This window comes from Schistocerca nitens, chromosome 1 (assembly GCF_023898315.1).
Source record: "Schistocerca nitens isolate TAMUIC-IGC-003100 chromosome 1, iqSchNite1.1, whole genome shotgun sequence".
In the NCBI taxonomy this organism is placed as follows: Eukaryota; Metazoa; Arthropoda; class Insecta; order Orthoptera; family Acrididae; genus Schistocerca; species Schistocerca nitens.
Genome location: NC_064614.1, coordinates 642,883,720 through 642,901,948, shown reverse-complemented (window position 1 = coordinate 642,901,948; position 18,229 = coordinate 642,883,720). Strand labels below are relative to the sequence as shown.

General features: G+C 38.2%; 1 protein-coding gene across 1 annotated transcript in view; it reads left to right on the top strand.

The window, feature by feature from the left end:
* The window catches only part of LOC126258200 (polycomb group protein Pc), a 69,854-nt gene that overhangs the window by 22,366 nt on the left and 29,259 nt on the right, over window positions 1-18,229 (top strand). The window contains exons 5-6 of the mRNA XM_049955622.1: window positions 3,993-4,209; window positions 16,627-16,976. Of these exons, the coding sequence (XP_049811579.1) occupies window positions 3,993-4,209; window positions 16,627-16,976 (567 nt within the window). The remainder of the gene's footprint in view (window positions 1-3,992; window positions 4,210-16,626; window positions 16,977-18,229) is intronic.

Here is an 18,229-nt window from a genome sequence, read left to right as displayed (position 1 = left end):
GAAATCCAGGATGGAATGCAACAGTATTGTTAAATTCAATATCTCTTGTGCTACCCAAGGATTTCTACTAGCCCTCGTCTGTTTTACCTACTTGATCCTCTGCTGCCTTCACTATTTCATTTCTCAAAGCTATCCATTCTTCTTCTACTGTATTCCTTTCCCCTGTTCTTGTCAGTTGTTCCGTAAAGCTCTCTCCGAAACTCTCTAAAAACTCTTATTCTTTCAGTTTATCCAGGTCCCATCTCCTTAAATTCGTAACTTTTGCAGTTTCTTCAGTTTTAAACTACTGTTCAAACCAATAAATTGTTGTCAGAGTCCACATCTGCCGCTGGGAATGTCTTATAATTTAAAACCTGGTTCCTAAATTTCTGTCTTACCATTATGTAATCAATATGAAGCCTTCCAGTGTCTCCAGGTCTCTTCCACATATACAGCCTTCTCTCGTGATTCTTAAACCAAGTGTTAGCAATGATTAAGTTATGCTTTGTACAAAATTCTTCCTACCTTAGCCCTTACTATTTTTCCTTCTCTTCCTTTTCCTACTACTGAAGTCCAGTCCCCTATCACTATTAAATTTTCGTCTCCCTTAACTATCTGAATAATTTCTTTTATCTCTACATACATTTCTTCAATGTCTTCATTATCTGCAGAGCTAGTTGACATATAAACTTGGACTACTGTGGTAGGTGTGGGCTCCGTGTATACCTTGGCTACAACAGTGCATTTATTACGCAGTTTGTAGTAGCTAATCCTGCATTCTCATTATGAAACCTACTTCTGCATTACATCTGCCACTGAGAGTGGAAATCTTTTCATACATTGTTGATGTTCCAATCTGGTATTTCCATTGTTTGACAAATGAAAATATACTTTTTTATGCTTTTATGGTCTTGTCTGTAGTTAATTACATTTTCTTTTTTTGTTTAAAATTATTTCTTTGTTATATCATGGATTGTCTTTTGGACTGTAAATATGTAATCATACTATGTTGTCAGAAAACATGTTAGTTGGATGTAAAATATTAAATAGCTGCAATTTTAATTTTCATCTGCGTCCACTATATCTTGTTTCATGCATTCATAGTGGAAATTAATACCTGAGTACAATATACAGGTTAGTAGTGATATTTTTAGTGTTCTGCACATTTGATCCTGTGATGGCTGATAATAGGTTCATTTTAAATTATTCTGTAATAATGCCTTAGTGTAATGCCAAGGCATGCTCTATCAAAGTTTTCTTCAGAAGCTGAAAACATCGGCAGCTGAGAGCAGATATCAATTTTCTGGAAGTTTGTTGAGAGTGAAAGTTCGAAAATATCTTATTCTCTGTGGAAGCTATTGAATTGGGATGTACTGTGCAGCCTAATTTTAATTTTTCAGTCATGTTTGCGGAGTGCATGCTTCAGTTTAATACTTGCATGTATTTAAGAAATTGACTGCATGACACTATTGTGAAATGCCAGCAGGTAAGACTTCAGTTGTAGAGTACCCAGCATTTTGAAAAATTTCATAGGTAAACTTTGTTATTCAGCATTACTGCTTCAAGGGTACTGTTTATATGTTCTGCAGACAAATGTATCAAGTTATTGTTGTTTTATGGTGTGACATAATGGAAGGGAAAAGCCACCTTAGGTAATGGATATTTTACTTATGTATGAAAAGTAGCTGCACCAGACTTTTCTTTGGTACTGAAAGCCAGTGAATTTGTTATGTGGAACTTCTGTTCGTATTGATATCTTCACTGTATCTTAGATTTATCATGTGCTCATTATGTATATATGTGATATTACAGTTAAATTTAGTTGAATCCATTTGTAATTAAAATCCATTAGTATGTTTTGTATTGTCTATTATAGTAATTAGTTGTAATTTTGCTTTTGCACTTCTTAATTAACATTTCCATCAGAAAATAGTGGGAGACCGCTACAAGAACAAACCAAGGTTTCACTACTGTGTACCCTTGGAAATACGTAGTAGTTGTATCTGAAAGTGAGGAATTTCAATTGGTGTTCTGTTACTGGAGTAATAAAGGATCTCTGCGTAAAATTCTCTGTAATTTTAGTTCATACAAGACTAGTATTTTACCTACAGTTAAATGTTTGTAAAAGTCACAACCAAAGAGTAACTAGCCTGACCAATTCCTTTTTAGTCTATGACAAATTTATATCAGTTGTCTGTGTGTAACGTCTCCTCTATAAACTTCCCTTAGCTTTTGTGCAACCACTCTTTTTCATTTTTACATAACCTTCATCCATATGAAATTTGTTTGAAATATTTACACAGCCACTTTTAGGTCATAAAGGTATGCATAGCATATATGAATTGTCTATTTTTTGGAACTAGTGGGAAAAATTACATGGGACCAAATCTCTACGCCAGTGCGGGTGTGGAATTGTTTCCATTCAAGAAATTTTTGTATTTTGTGCTAGCTTATCAAGAGGCACCTCTTCATAGTAGTGGGAATAGTAATAGGTATTCAGAAGTATGTCTGTTAATATTAATTCTTACTGATGCAACTCAGTACACAGAGTTTGCAGTTTTTTAATTGCGAAGTGTGGTACACATAGACAGCAATCCTTTCCTGATGTAAAGATACGGTATACATTTAAGATATTAGAAGTGGGTTTAGTTCTTAGCCTTGAATGATGATAGTTCAGAAAGTTTGTGGAGGCCTGTTCTCAGTTAAAGCTGACTATTTGTTTTAGTGGCCAGAAATTTGTTGTGATGTGTGACACATAACTATGAAACATCAAAACACTAATAGAAATAAAGATTTTACTACACCCGTCATGAGAGTACATTGAAGTCGCTGGCTGGTGTTCTTCAGTGAGCCTCTTTACACTGTAGTAGTTTTCATGTGCCCCCCTCTGCCCACACTCACACTATAATTTGAGCAAGTAACCTCCCTAAATACCAATTACAACATCTCAAGGCATCAATTTGCCTATGGACACCTTGAAATTGTTAAAAATAAGTATGGACAGACAACTCAAAATTATCCTCACTTGAACTTCATAATTATCATCTATTATTGAGTACCATGTAGATGTAGACTGTAAAATGGAGAGAGAAAGAATTATTGGCCAGTGCTTACCTTAAGTATGGAAAATTTTTAATGCCACTGATGGACATATATATAAGTAAACAAAACCATCCTAGATTACCTCTTTTTTTTTGGGGGGGGGGGGGGGGAGGTGGGAAGGTTGCAGAAGATTTAAAAGGAATGGCAGGTCACTCAAGACTGTAATGAGAGGGAGCCACCATTTCTGTTTCTCAACTTCTGAAATAGTTTTCTACAGACGTTTTTATATTTTTTTCCTTATTTCGCATGCTTGCTTTGAATTTTTCTTTTAATGTTCATTTTCCAGGAGTATCTTTAGTGCTTTCCTTCATTGTTTACCACCATTGATCACTCACCAGTGTGATTTATACTCCTTTTCGCTCCTTATTCCGTACAGCTACATCACATTTCTAGTAGACCCCTGCTCCATCTACATATGTCAGTTCAAAAAAGCATCCCCGTCCCTAACAAAACCTAGTTTGGTCTGTTCCTGAAATGATGTCTAACCAGTAGAATCTACTATCCCTCCCTCACACCCCTCCTCAAAAATATACTGTCAAGGCAGGACATTTTCAGAAGGCAGGACATTTTCAGAATACTCTTTGTGTTCCTGTTAATTGCTCATTGATGGAACTGTATAGTGAGTGGTCGCTTTTACTCCTCCCATTATTTGTATTCCCTGCAGGGCTTCCAAGTTTGCATTAATTTTACTGTGAGTTTATCTCAGTAGCTTATGTTCATTGTTAAAAGAATTTCTGCTGGCACAATGATTTTCTTAAGTATCACCATCAATGCAATTTTATATGAAAAGTCCCTGTTATCTCTCGTAGAGATTGTGCACTGTGTCATGCTCTAAGTCAGCGACAGAGTTCTTTCTTTGTTCACCATACTGCAATTTTTTGTAGGTGATTTAGAGTTTCATTTATTTACAGCTGTTAAACCAAGAACTTGCAACACCTCCAGAAACAACTGCTCCTGACAGCACAGTTACTGCAGCAGCTACTACAGATGCTACGACACTTGACGCTGAAATGGGAATGGATCCAGCAGGTGGTCCTGAGCCTGGCAGTGATACAAATCCTGAGCTGGAGGCAGTTCAATTACCTCCTGCTGAAGATAGCACAACCCAGATTACTTCTGATGTCCCAGGTATTATAAAAGTATTCAGATATGTGTGGAAAAGCAAACTGGGGAGCCACTGTGTGCCATGCAACGTGCAACCATCTGTAATTGCATGAAGAACTTTCCAGTTATAGGCTGTCTTTCACATAATCATCACGTTTTTCCTTAATACGTTTCCTTTATTCTTCTCATAGTCAGCCTTCCAGTTTCCCTTTTCCGAAGGATTTTCCAGATCTTGCTTCTATTCGCACTGTCATAACCATCTCAGTGCCTAGGACACCATTACTAAATCCCTATAATGTATATAGTGTTTCTCTTGAAGCTTGCTTACAGTAAAAATGAGGTTCTCTGTCTACCTTTCTGGCCTAAACCCACATTGTTCCTCTCTCAATCTTCCTCCTACTGTCTTCTGTACTTTCTTTTCCTGGATCTTCTCAAATATCTTGGCAGCACGACACATCATAGTAACTTCCCAATAAATGATATGAATATAATAGAGGGAAACATTCCACGTGGGAAAAATATATCTAAAAACAAAGATGATGTGACTTACCGAACGAAAGTGCTGGCAGGTTGATAGACACACAAACAAACACAAACATACACACGAAATTCAAGCTTTCGCAACAAACGGTTGCTTCATCAGGAAAGAGGGAAGGAGAGGGAAAGACGAAAGGATGTGGGTTTTAAGGGAGAGGGTAAGGAGTCATTCCAATCCCGGGAGCGGAAAGACTTACCTTAGGGGGAAAAAAGGACAGGTATACACTCGCGCGCGCGCCCACACACACACACACACACACACACACACACACACACACACACACACACACATCCATCCAGTCCAGGCTTCTTCTACCTTTCGTAGTTGTTATGACTCCTTCCATGGGATGGATATATATGTGTGTGTGTGTGTGTGTGTGTGTGTGTGTGTGTGTGTGTGTGTATACCTGTCCTTTTTTCCCCCTAAGGTAAGTCTTTCCGCTCCCGGGATTGGAATGACTCCTTACCCTCTCCCTTAAAACCCACATCCTTTCGTCTTTCCCTCTCCTTCCCTCTTTCCTGATGAAGCAACCGTTTGTTGCAAAAGCTTGAATTTCGTGTGTATGTTTGTGTTTGTTTGTGTGTCAATCGACCTGCCAACACATTCGTTCGGTAAGTCACATCATATTTGTTTTTAGATATAACTTCCCAATAATTTTGATATAATTTTCCCTTTTTCCAATCTTTAGGGCTCCTTCCTTCTTTCTTTCATACTTTTCTCATGACCCGATAGAGCAATGCACTCGAACAATGCCAGTAGCTCTCACCATTTTCACAGTTGCTTCATCCAGTCCAGGCTTCTTCTACCTTTCGTAGTTGTTATGACTCCTTCCACTTCTGTCCAGTTTACGTCCATTTCGACATCCTCTGTTTTGCATGTCACTGCATAAAATACAGTTACATTATTTATTAAACTTAGAAATACTAAATGAATCATTAGTGCACTCTCGTAACCTGTTTGAGAATAGATATGAAAAATTCTGCATCATACGTACCAGATAAAATTAAATTTTCTGCTTTATATATTGTGAAGTTTTAGCTGAATTTGTTTGTAGATTAATGTAATGGGGCATTGTATTGTTACTTGGAAAGTTGTAAACAAATTCCATTTTCTATGATTAAATTTAAGACATATCTTAGATTGTGACTCGCGTACATTCTCATCCGCTGTGAAGACACTAACTGGAAAGAAACCAAATTCTCGACATTCCATACAATGTCAACAATAAATTGCATTCTTCTGGTATTTGTTGGTCACTGGTATTACTTCTTCAACAACAGGAAGGAGGACTACCATTACACACACACACACACACACACACACACACACACACACAGAGAGAGAGAGAGAGAGAGAGAGAGAGAGAGAGAGAGAGGGGGGGGGGGGTACACAAAGTCACAATAATCTGAATGTTCACTGTCTCTCAGTGTGGATCAGCAGCAGAGTGCTTTGTATGGATGTGCACCAGAAAAATAATTATGATTTTGAATGAAGTTGCTTGTGATATGGTATGTGTCTGTAATACTTGATCTTGAATGTGCCAGAAGTATATTGATTGATTGCATAAAGAAGCTATTTTGAAACAGTGCAATATTATGGAAGTACTAAAAAGTTGGAGTTTGAATAATTACTTTTTAAGTAATAATACATATCTCATATTCTTTAAAAGTTTTAATATCTCAGTAAGAATTTTTGTGGTTCCTTCCGTGCTACAATTTTAGTTGTCACTTCATTCTACATACATACTTCAGACAATAGTTCAAATGAAACCCATATTCATTTTGCAGTTGGCTATTTAAATTTCTGCCAATAACTTATGATCTTAAGCATAATAAACGTTGGATCCAAGGTTAAAAATAACATGGAAAGTATTATGCAACTCAGTTGACACCGAGGTACCATTTGTCTGTAGTCCCAAAGTTTGTGACCCATGGTCTTGTCATTGTAGGCTAATACATGTCTTTTACCTTTCTGTCTGGTAAATTCTCAGTTTAATTTGTTTAGTTAAAACAGTGATCAGGTTCTCCTTTCTGCAGAGGTCTGTGATCACTTTTTGTGAATGCAAAGTTGTTCCCTTTTTCAGGATTCATAAGCTATTTAATGTCGCAAGCAAGTGAAAATATTGCTATATGCTAGAGAATTGCATAATTGTATCTAGAGATTAGAATAGGAACTACCAAAAAGAAATGATTTCCTTTTGTATTTGGCAATGTTTTTGTTTCCACCTTCAATTTTCAAGGGTGGTCATCAAATATCCAATAGTTGTATACTTTGTTCTTTCTGTGTAAAAGTAAAATCAAGTTATGAATAGTGGAGGCCATTTTTGTTCCTAGTGTTATGTTTATAAGATTTAATTTTTTTTCTTTTTTTTCCAAATTGTGTTTGGTTCTTCATATAAATTTCTTAAGAGAATAAATGTATTGTGAATGTGTTGTTAGCAGTATCCATAGTTTTTTAAATGGTCATCTACACAGAGTTTGGGGATGAATGCCAGATATAAATACATCTTTCCATGTTGTGAATAACTTGTCATATTGTGGAGTTTCCTCAGAAAATTACTCTGTTTGATGATGGTGGGTGGAAGTATGTAACTTACGTAGTCTTCATTGGCAATTAGTAATTCAGAAGCTGCTGATGGAGGGATATATTTTAATAGGAGCTAAAAACATGCTGTTATTGTTTACATAAGCATAATCCAAAAGAGACTGATGTGCATTGGGAAGGTGGATCTGTATTGTGCCGTCATTGAAGTACGCCAAATAAAAAAGCCAAACATTTCACAAATCTCTCAACATATGTTTCCTTTGTTAGGCTACATCCCTCATCTTTGCTCTCTGAATTTATGACCACTGCATTCCATTTTAATAGGATGTATAATCGTAAATCAAAAAGGGAATAATATAAGTCTGATTAATAAAGATTTGACTCAAATTTAGGTTGAAATATTTTCTCGTTAATGTAAATGATTGCTCTATTGCAACAATGGTTTGAGAAAGATGCAGCAGGGCGGGTAAAATTTTTCGTAACAAATGACTGTTTGGCGGTCAAATTCACAATCTTCATATGCTACAACAATACTATAATTACCACAAACTACAATAGAGGTAGATAATTTTGGAAAAATGTAGAAGAAAACTACAGGATGTGTGGAAAGGGAAAAATGTATTCTGCAGTTGGCATTAAATTTTCTGTCCTGCAGTGGCTGGTCAATCACTTCTGCATAAATCGTATTCGTCAAAATATGGATTTTCTTAATACATCTCCATCAGATAATCACCAAAAGGTCTCAAAAGAACAGTTTTGCATCAATATATATGCCATGAAAAGAAAAACAGATTGAATTAGTTACAAAAATTCTTTACAATATTGTTTTATAATCATTTGCTTAGGTACAATAAAGCTGGTCTTTTAGTTACCCTTTAAACTTCAGGATTTTTGGTTATTCCCTGTTGGGAAAAAATACGGATTAAAGTTTCAAGTTTGCTCAAAAACGATACATCCGAAGATTGCGTCCTGTCGCAGAAGCCAGTTGTAGTTGCTAATAAAAAAGAAAAAGAGAAGAAAAGAAAAGGTTGAAAATTTTGGAAGAAATGGTGAATAAAAAAGGGGGGTTTTAAAATCGTTTATGACCGTGAAAAAGGGAAAGAATGAAATGCAAATCGGACTTCGAATTACAGAAAAGCTGTCGGACTTCGTGATTCAGAAAAGCTACTGTTGGGGTGGTCCTTGTGGTGTTTCTGAGCAAAAGTCAAACCAATTTCCACTACAAAAATTATTTGAAAGAGAACAGAGAATAACAAAATGTGATTAACAGGGAGACATGACATAGATAAGAGTACATTCATTACCAAGTTAATATGTCTTCTCTCGTACGGCGTTCAGGTCTTGTTCTCCAACGATCTCCTGCTTCATTTCTGCATGAAAAAGTCGTAGCTGCTCCAAAATCTTGCAGTAAATTTCATCGTCCAGGAATTACTAATGTCTACAAATTAAAACCATCTTGATATCGAATGCGATGTATTTTACAGCTGCTTCCCTCCTCTGAATTTAATACAAGCTTCCACAATACTATATGTCTGCACTTCAATAAGTTTTTACGTCTTAATCAGACCAAGACTAACGAATAAGTTTTACGTCTGAATCATATCAAGACTAGCGATTAAGTTAAATTAAGCTTTCGCTCACGAGAGACAATAGCGGGTGGAAAACAAAAAGTGTTCCAATTTTTGTACTTTCATTTTCTTATAAATACTTTCTCTGCCGTCGAGCACTCACACAGCTGCGACGGTATAATTTATATCTGAGGGAACGAGTGTAGCGCGGCGAAATTCAAAGTCCCGCTACAAAACACACACACACACAACAGTTGGCAACACTACTCACTGAAAACACATGTACGTTGATCACCAAATGGAAGAGAAAGTGAAACATGCGAAGTGACAAGTGCATATGAAACAACACCAGAAATCGGCTAGCTGGAGTATGAAGACCTTCAAATACATCTCCAGGAACATACGTGTTAACAGCGCTGGAAATCATAAGTAACACCAAACGATACATTCCTAATACGAAACTTGTGCTACAAAAGTTGCTTCTAACCTAAAAAGTAAGAGAAAAACATGACAAAATGTAAGATATCCGTATATTATATCTATCACATAATACGTTTATTGTACGTATAAAAAGAAACATGTATTTCAGGCCACTGATGATGCTTCCCAAATAAATGAAGTGAAAAGTGTATGGCAACAAACAAACTGCTTTCATTTAGTTGCATAGATGGTACATACCTCCACGAAGCCTATTGTTGTTCATTCGTTAGAACTTGAGCCTCCTACATTGCATACTGGTGTTGGCTCGTTCTAACTGTTGATACAGTTCAGAATTAGACTTTAATTGGTAAATTCAATCTGGGAGCAATCTCGGGTCATGAATTTTTCTGAGAATATGTCTTTTGGCTTTCTCCATGTCATCCATCATGCCTGTTCTGTTCATCAAGAGGGTCTCTGCAGCATACAGAAACTGTCGTCTGACAGCAGTTCTGTAATGACAGACCTTAGCATTCTTCGAAATGCACTTCTTGTTGTACAGATTGTGGGACAGATGTTATGCTGTATTGAGTTTGTTACTCCTTTCTGAGATAGAGATGCATCTCTACCATTGGGGTGGACCCATTCACTGATATAACGAAAGCGATTACCTTCCCAATCATTACATGTATAGTCGTCAAAGGGGTGTTACTAGAGTGCCACTTCTCAAAGTATTTGGTCTTGTTATAAGATTTTTGTAACCCTTACTTCACTGCCATCTCATGCAGGGCTTGGACAGCAATGACAGCATCCTTAAGGCTGCTGGTTAAGATTTCAATGTCATCTGTGAAAACAAGGCACCTTATCTCGTTTCTTCGGATCCTGACTCCAATGGTAACTGGTTTGATTCCTAGATTCCTCAGCGCACATTCCCATGTTTTGATGACTTTTTAAGCACCAGATTAAACAGAATGGGTTATAGACAATCACCTTGTCATACTCCCGTTTGGATGTTGAAACTCCAAGATAGTTCTTTTCTGAACTTCACCTTAGAGGTTATATCCGTGAAAGTGTTTGATGAGGGTGTGTGCGTTGTAATCCACACCTCGTTCTTGGGGTACTAGGAAGAGTGTTTGGCGGTTGATGGAATCATAAGCTGTCGTAAAGTCTAAGAAAACCACGGTGATGTTCATACTCCTTTTTTGTTTTAATTGGAGATCTGCGCCGGCCGCGGTGGTCTCGCGGTTCTAGGCGCGCAGTCCGGAACCGTGCGACTGCTACGGTCGCAGGTTCGAATCCTGCCTCGGGCATGGATGTGTGTGATGTCCTTAGGTTAGTTAGGTTTAAGTAGTTCTAAGTTCTAGGGGACTGATGACCACAGCAGTTGAGTCCCATAGTGCTCAGAGCCATTGGAGATCTGCTATGGTTGATGACATTAACAACTTGCTGTATAGTTGGTGGGTTAGATGGTAAGAGCATCACTTGAGCTTTTTCAACAGGCAGTCTTTCCGTGGCCTCTTGACAATTAAGCAATTGCTCAAAATAGTTTGCCAAAAGTTCCACGTTTTCGTGGTTATTAGTGACCAGCTCCCTGGCTGTATTCTTAAAGTGAAGGCATTGTGGTTTATACCCTGATGATTCCCCTCTGAAGGCCCGATAAAAGTTTCTGGTGTTGTACATTTCAAATTCTTCATCCAACTTTTCCAGTCTTGAGCGATCGTAAGATCTCTTCACACACCTGATAGTCTGCCTTGTCAGTTTCCACACCGTTGTGAAATTCTCCCAGTCTTTGTCGTTTAGTCAAGTTCCACCTCCTCCAGGCTGTGGCACACTCAGCAACTGTGAGGTCACATTCAGAATTCCACCACCTATGACTTCGCTTCCTTCGAGGTTGTCTGAGGTTATTGGTCGCCTTGCTTACAAAAGACCTCAGTTGGTTCCAGTCTTTCATTCATTTTTGCATGATGTCCATTGTAAAGCGTTCTTTATTCTCTGTAAAGAATTGGGGATCAATCCTTAGTGGGATTGTGGTAGGAGGTACCTTTCGATTGGGTAGTATTCTGGTCTTTATTTGCGTGAAGAAATGGTCAGAATCAACATTCCAACCTTTGTGTACGCTGACATTCGTGATCTCTTTCCTGCTCTGTACACTGATTCCAACATGATCGACTTGAAATGATCTAATAGTAGCGTTTGGTGACTGCCAGTGGTCTGGTATCTTGCCTTTCTTGAGAATACTGTGGATGTGATCTTCAACTGATACAACCTACACAGTTCAATTAAGTGTTTGCCGTTAGCATTTGTTTGTCTATGTGTTGTCTAAGGCCCCAGTATGTCTTGGTGCTGTTGTTCTTTTCCCAGTTGAGCGTTGAAGTCACCTACCAGTAGTTTGACATGGTGATCGGGGATCTTACTGATCCCTTCTTCTAGCATCTGCCAGAAACTTTGGACCTTTTCAGGGTTCTTGTTTTCATCATTAACTGGAGCGTGTGCATTTACAATAGAGTAGATAACAGAGAGATGCATTTGCTAGCTCATGTGAATCCTATGACAGAATCCATCATATCACGTCTTATTAAAAGGGCTGTTCCAAAAACGCTGGAGCCATGTGTGTTCTTAGACGCCAGCTTCCCTTTAATTATTTTATAACCTTCTGACTCAAAAGCCGTATCATCAGTGAATCTGGTTTCTTGGACAGCCATTCTTGAAATTTTGCGTTTATTCAGGATATCAGTCAATTGCCAGAGTTTTCCGGGTTTACAGCGGGTTTGAATATTGATAGTTCTAAAGTGTGTGATAGTTTTGGGTCTCAATCAGGTGGTGATTTTAGGGAACTCTGACTTTCCCTGCATGATGACGTCAGGCTCCCCAGAATCTGAAGGCCTCAGTGCGCCACTCTTGGTGACGGGAGACTGGATACTCCCTGGGGTAGTGACATCTGCGTCAGTGTTTATCGTTGTGCGTGAACTAGTAAGGGATATGCCAGGGACGAAGGCTGAAAGCCTTCAGGGTTGGCTACTCTGAACCTTATTCAGGAGCTTTGATTACAGTGGTGTCACCACTCCCAAAGGCATTTTAGAGCTACTGCCAGGAATTATTCTGGCTGTCGCTTACATGGGGAACAGACACCCTTGCAGCTGCCTAAGATTTTGTCTTAAGAGCGTGAAGATCTCTGCAGAAGAGCTGATTGCGATTGGTACTTGGAATCCAAGAATGAGGAGCAGTTGAGTTAATGTTCCGCGTGGCCACTCAGCCATTTTAATATTGATACAGATCCTTTGGAATAATACTGAAAGAATGAATTTCCTATGGTACTATTGGAGGTTCTGCCCTGGTTGTCAATTTGGTTACCTTATATAAACGAAGGAGAACATGGATTATGTTGCAGAAGTAGTTGCAATACTATCCCATTGTGAAGTCAGTCTGCATGATATGTGACATAAAGTATCAGTTGTGCGATGTCGTAACAGAAGTACACTCTAAATTGACATTGCATTGCTAGTATGAAGAACATTGCATTGCTAGTATGAAGAATTACAGATGTAACAATATGTGGTGACATACAGGGTTAAAAATGTGGGCAGTTTTTCTTATTATTGGTACAGAGTCTGGCAATACAGATTTCTGTAACTAGAGGATCACATTTTGTCTTCATAATGTATAATAACTTATACAATTATCAACTGGCTTTTCTTAAGATATGAATAACATATAATCATTCTAACAATCATAAAATGAAATAGAGTTTGTCTTTTGGGATTGTTTTGGTAAATGTTCAGAAAGGTAACTGCTCAAATTGTTAATGCTAGTCATTTGGTGAATAACAGTACTGTCACCAGCAAAACTCTAAAATTTTATTTTTTTGGGAGAGTTATGCCCTGTGCAGTAATTTTTGATGTACCTGTTTTGCAAAAACCAAAACAGATCTGCACAATATTATTTTAGGGAAGGAAAGTGTAAAATGATAGAAATGCTGGTTTTTGGGTCATTGTACTGAATTGTTGTATGGTTTTGTTTCTGCTCTAAGAGGGATAAATAATAATTTAAAAAAAGTTAGAATTGTAGCATCATACCAAGAGTCAATCGTAGTCCTCTGGTGAACCTCCCCCCCCTCCCTTTGCCCCTTGTGATCAGAGACGAATTGCCAGCCAAAATCGAAGATACACCAGCCACAATGTTCTCAGAAAATGTTCGTCCTCGCATATTGGATGTAGAAAAGTTTAATGTAATATTAATAAACTGTTGGGGCATCGTAGGAAGGATCCCTGTATTAGAATCTCTTATTGAAAGTTATAATGCACAGACAGTGTCAGGAACAGAAGGTTGGTTGAGACTGGAAGTGAGTGAAAGCAAAATTCTAAATTCAAATTAGAATATTCATTGTAATGGTAGGTTAAATGCCAAAAGTGGTGGTGTATTTATTGCAGGAAAGAATTCTGTAATATCTACTAAGGTTATTATGGTTTCTGAATGTCAATAAATCTTGGTGAAGTCAGCAGATCAAAAACGATAGTGGATGCTTTTATAGACTGCGTGCCCAGGGAGAACTTGCAGAATTTTGTGAATAAGTTTCCTGATGATCATGCTATTGTAATAGGGGGTGACATCATCTTGCCACACAGCATAGGAGAGTCATGTGACCAAAAATGGTGCCAGAGACTGGGTTACATGTGGCATTATTCTGAATGTCTAATCCAAAAATTGCTCCAAGCAGATAGTGAGAGAACCAACTCATGAAGATAAAGTCTTAGACCTTCTCTCTGAACTTTTAGAATCAGTTAACACAGAGTGATCATAAGGCAGTGAATGCATCAATGATGTGGGTATTACATGGATTGTTATGAAATGTAGGAAAGTATTTTTGATGAGCAAGAGTGACAGGATACAAATTGCTGAGTATCTTAGTAGTCAACATCAAATATTTGATGCTGAGGACAAAGATATAAAGCACAAATGGAAAAAAACCAAAAGCATTGTTCAGTATGCCGTAGACTAGGTTTAATAACTGTGTTATATAAAACTGCTTCCTAAACAAAGAGAGCTTCACCACAGATTCCAGACCGAGCGAGGTGGCGCAGTGGTAGCACACTGGACTCGCATTTGGGAGGACGACGGTTCAATCCCGTCTCCAGCCATCCTGATTTAGGTTTTCCGTGATTTCCCTAAATCGTTTCAGGCAAATGCCGGGATGGTTCCTTTGAAAGGGCACAGCCGATTTCCTTCCCAATCCTTCCCTAACCCGAGCTTGCGCTCCGTCTCTAATGGCCTCGTTGTCGACGGGACGTTAAACACTAACCACCACCACCACAGATTCCAGAGAAGTCAAAACCTATCTGACAAACAAAAGCTGAATGAAGCATAAATGAAACAATGGGAGAAGTGTTCAATGACTTTAAAAGTAAAATTGTGCCATCCCATCTGACCAAAAACTGTTAGAGTTATTTGTCGTATGTAAAATCAGTAAGCAGATTATATAATCTCTTCAGTCACTAATGAATCATACTGGCACCGAAATTGAAGATGACAGAGAGAGGTTGAAATACTAAATTTGATCTTCTGCAATTGTTTCACTGCAGAAGCTCTTAATATGGTTGCTACTTTCAATCATTGTATGAACATGAAAGCCAGATATTTTGATAAGTGATCACATAATAGGAAAGCAACTATAATCACTTGGTAGTGGAAAGGCATCAAGACCAGGTGAAGTATCTGTAAGATCTTACAGAGATTATGCGAAAGAACTTGATCCCTAGTAGCAGCAGTTTCTCATAAATCACTGGAGCAATGAAGGGTACCTAGTGACTGAAAAAGTGCAGGTTATTCCCATTATCAAGAAGGGTCATAGTACAATTGCACATAATTGTAGGCCTGTATCGCTGATGTCGGTCTGTTAGAGTTATGGAACAAGCTTTTTATGACGATTTTGGAGAACAAAAATCCTCTCTCAAAAAATTAACATGGATATCTCAAGCCGAGATCTTGTGAAACTCAGTTCGCTCTGTTCCTTCATGGGATCCGCAGTGCTGCAGACATCACCACTCTGGTTGTTGTCATGTTCCTAGACTTCAAGAAGGCATTTGACACCGTCCTGCTCGGCTGTTTTGTGAAAAAATTATGAGATTATCGACTATTGGACCAGATTCGCAACTGTATTCAAAACTTCTTTGCAGAGAGAGCTCAACGCATTCTTAATGGACCTCAATCAACAGATGTAAAGACAATTTCAGGACTACCCCGAGGAAGTGTGGAAGGAATGTTGCTGTTTACAAGATATATATAAATGATCTAGTAAAAAACGTCAGAAGCTTCATAAGGCTATACACAGATGATGCTGTTATCTGCAGGAGCTTAGCAACGCCAGAAGACTGCAGCAATTTGCAAAAGGACCTGCAGAGGATTTATGAGTGGTGCAGAGACTAGCAGTTAACCCTGAATGTAAATAGATGTAACATATTGCACACACATAGGAGAAAAACTCCATTACTGTAGAACTACACTATTATGACAGATTGCTGGAAACAGCATCTTCCATAAAATATCTAAGAGTAACAGTCTGTAGCAATGAAATGTGGAAGTACACATAAACTAATCAGTAAGAAAAATAGATATGCTAGACTGAGATTCAGAATGAAGAATCTTAAGGAAATGTAACTCATCCCTGAAAGAAGTGGCATCAAAATACGTTTGGCCAGTTGTTGAGTGTTCCTCATCATTCTGCGATGCTTACCAGGTTGGACTAATAGAAGAGATATAGAAGATCGAACAAAGAGCAATGCATTGCGTCCCAGGGTCATTTAGGCAATGTGATAGCGTTACAGAGCTCAACAAACCCCAGTGACAGACTCTGTGAGAGAGATTGTGCATCATGAACTGGTTCACTACTGAAATCCTGAGAGTGTACATTTCAGGAAAAGTCAGGCAATATGTTACTTCCTCCCACGTATGTCTCGCAAAATGACCCTAATGAGAAAATCCGAGAAATTAGAGCTAATTAAGAGGTATACCTACAATAGTTTTTCCTATGCACCATTAATGAATGGAACAGGGAAGGGGGGAATCGGGTAGTTGTGTCAGAAGTACTGTTCACCACGCACTGTGAAGTGTCTTACAGAGTATAGATGTAGGTGTAGAACTGTATCTAGTCTCAAGCTGGACAAGAGCTTTTATGTTCTTAGATTAAAGTCGTGAGTTACGTATTTTTTTCATTGTGAAAGCTGTGGGCCTTATTGAACAGAAAATGTTTGGACTTAGCCACTTTTATGCCTCAGTATTGTGTCTCTCATTATCTTAAATGGGTACTAAAGATATCCATATTCCTATTTTGATGACTTAATTGCATTAGCAAATATTTAACGAGTATTGCCCAATGTTCAGGGCCTGTACCTGTGGACACTGTGGATCCTGAACCAACAGTAACTGCTGGAGATTTGAATGAAGCAGCCAGTGAACCCGGAGAAGTGTCCGAACCACCAGTAATTGCCCAAGTGAAGACCACACGTCCTCATACTCCACTTCCCACACCTGCAGTTCAGGATGCAGTAGAGACAAACACTGCTGCAACTGTGGAAGATGCAATTTCCACATCACCTCGATGTGACACTGGCACAAAACGAAAGGCAGAAGTACTGTCCCAGGAGTCGGGCAAAATTGGGGTCACAATTACTACAAGCTGCGCATCACCTGTCTCCAAAGCACCTCGTCTTGGTTCACCACCACTTCCCTCGGTAAGTAATAGTCCTATGGATAAGTGCTTTAGGTATAATATAATTCATTAAGCAACTAATTTGCAGCTAATTATGTAGAGTTTCTAAATATAATTGTTTTATGTAGTAGTGCGAACCGTAATTTGTTATTGAATTTTTTGGTGAAAGGCATCTTGGAAAGTGCTCCTTAAACATTCTACCAGTATACACTGTAACAGTATATCTGCTTACTTGCAAACAACAAATGTGACACACTTTCTGATTGCACATAGGATTGTTCCTGACCATCTGCAATCTGAGTGAAATCTTGAACTGCTGTTTGCTATAGAGAAAAAAAAAAAAAAAAAAAAAAAACGAAACTGTTCAAAATTTGAACACAGCATACGAAACAGTTGTAATTTTACAAGGTCTTGCTGAGAAGAGGTGCAAAGTATCTTGTGAGCATTTTGGCACTTTGTCAAATTTAAGGACTTTAAAAATGAAGCTAATAGTAATTCAAAGGAGATAATTTGGTTTGGATGCACAACTTTTGTGCTCAACACAAAATTTCAGGGCTGTGTCATTTTTGTGATACATTTGGTCAAAATTGGGGAAAAAGAAAGTAGAATGATTTTTGTGACTACAGATGACTTAGTATGAGGGGCGGCCACAGCTGTGATGATACATTTCAAATGTTGAAGAGCTGCGACAAAATGATTCATTAATCACTACTAATTTTCTGACATAATCGCATCTTCAAGTACCAACGAATGACCTAAAGAAGATACGTAAGTAGTAATTCTAATGTAATTAGAAGGAAGGTCAGTGTTGGCCGTAATTTTGATGGTTTATTGACAGCAAAATCGATTTTCGATCACATATTGACCATCTTCACACATAATGACCATCTTCAATGCTTTTAGTGTACAAATTAAAGCTTGTAGGTGCTGGTGTCAAGTTGTTATCAGTAACCAAAGCTATGAAACGATCACAATAACTGTATCTTTATTTTCTCCTTCAAAATGGTTTCCATATCACTGGAGAGGAATTTTTGAAATTTTAGTAGCAGGTTCTGAACCAAGAACTGCATTTACCATTTCTTCAAATTGGACATTAACAACTTAAATGCTCTTTTTTTGCCAACCAGTTTCAACCCGTGATGGGGTCATCTTCAGGGCAATTTACACCATTTGGTTGCTCGCTGGAGTCGTCACCCTGCCTGTGCACGGTTGGTAACTCCAGAGCGAGCGACCAAATAGTGTAAATTGCCCTGAAGATAACCCCATCGCGGTTTG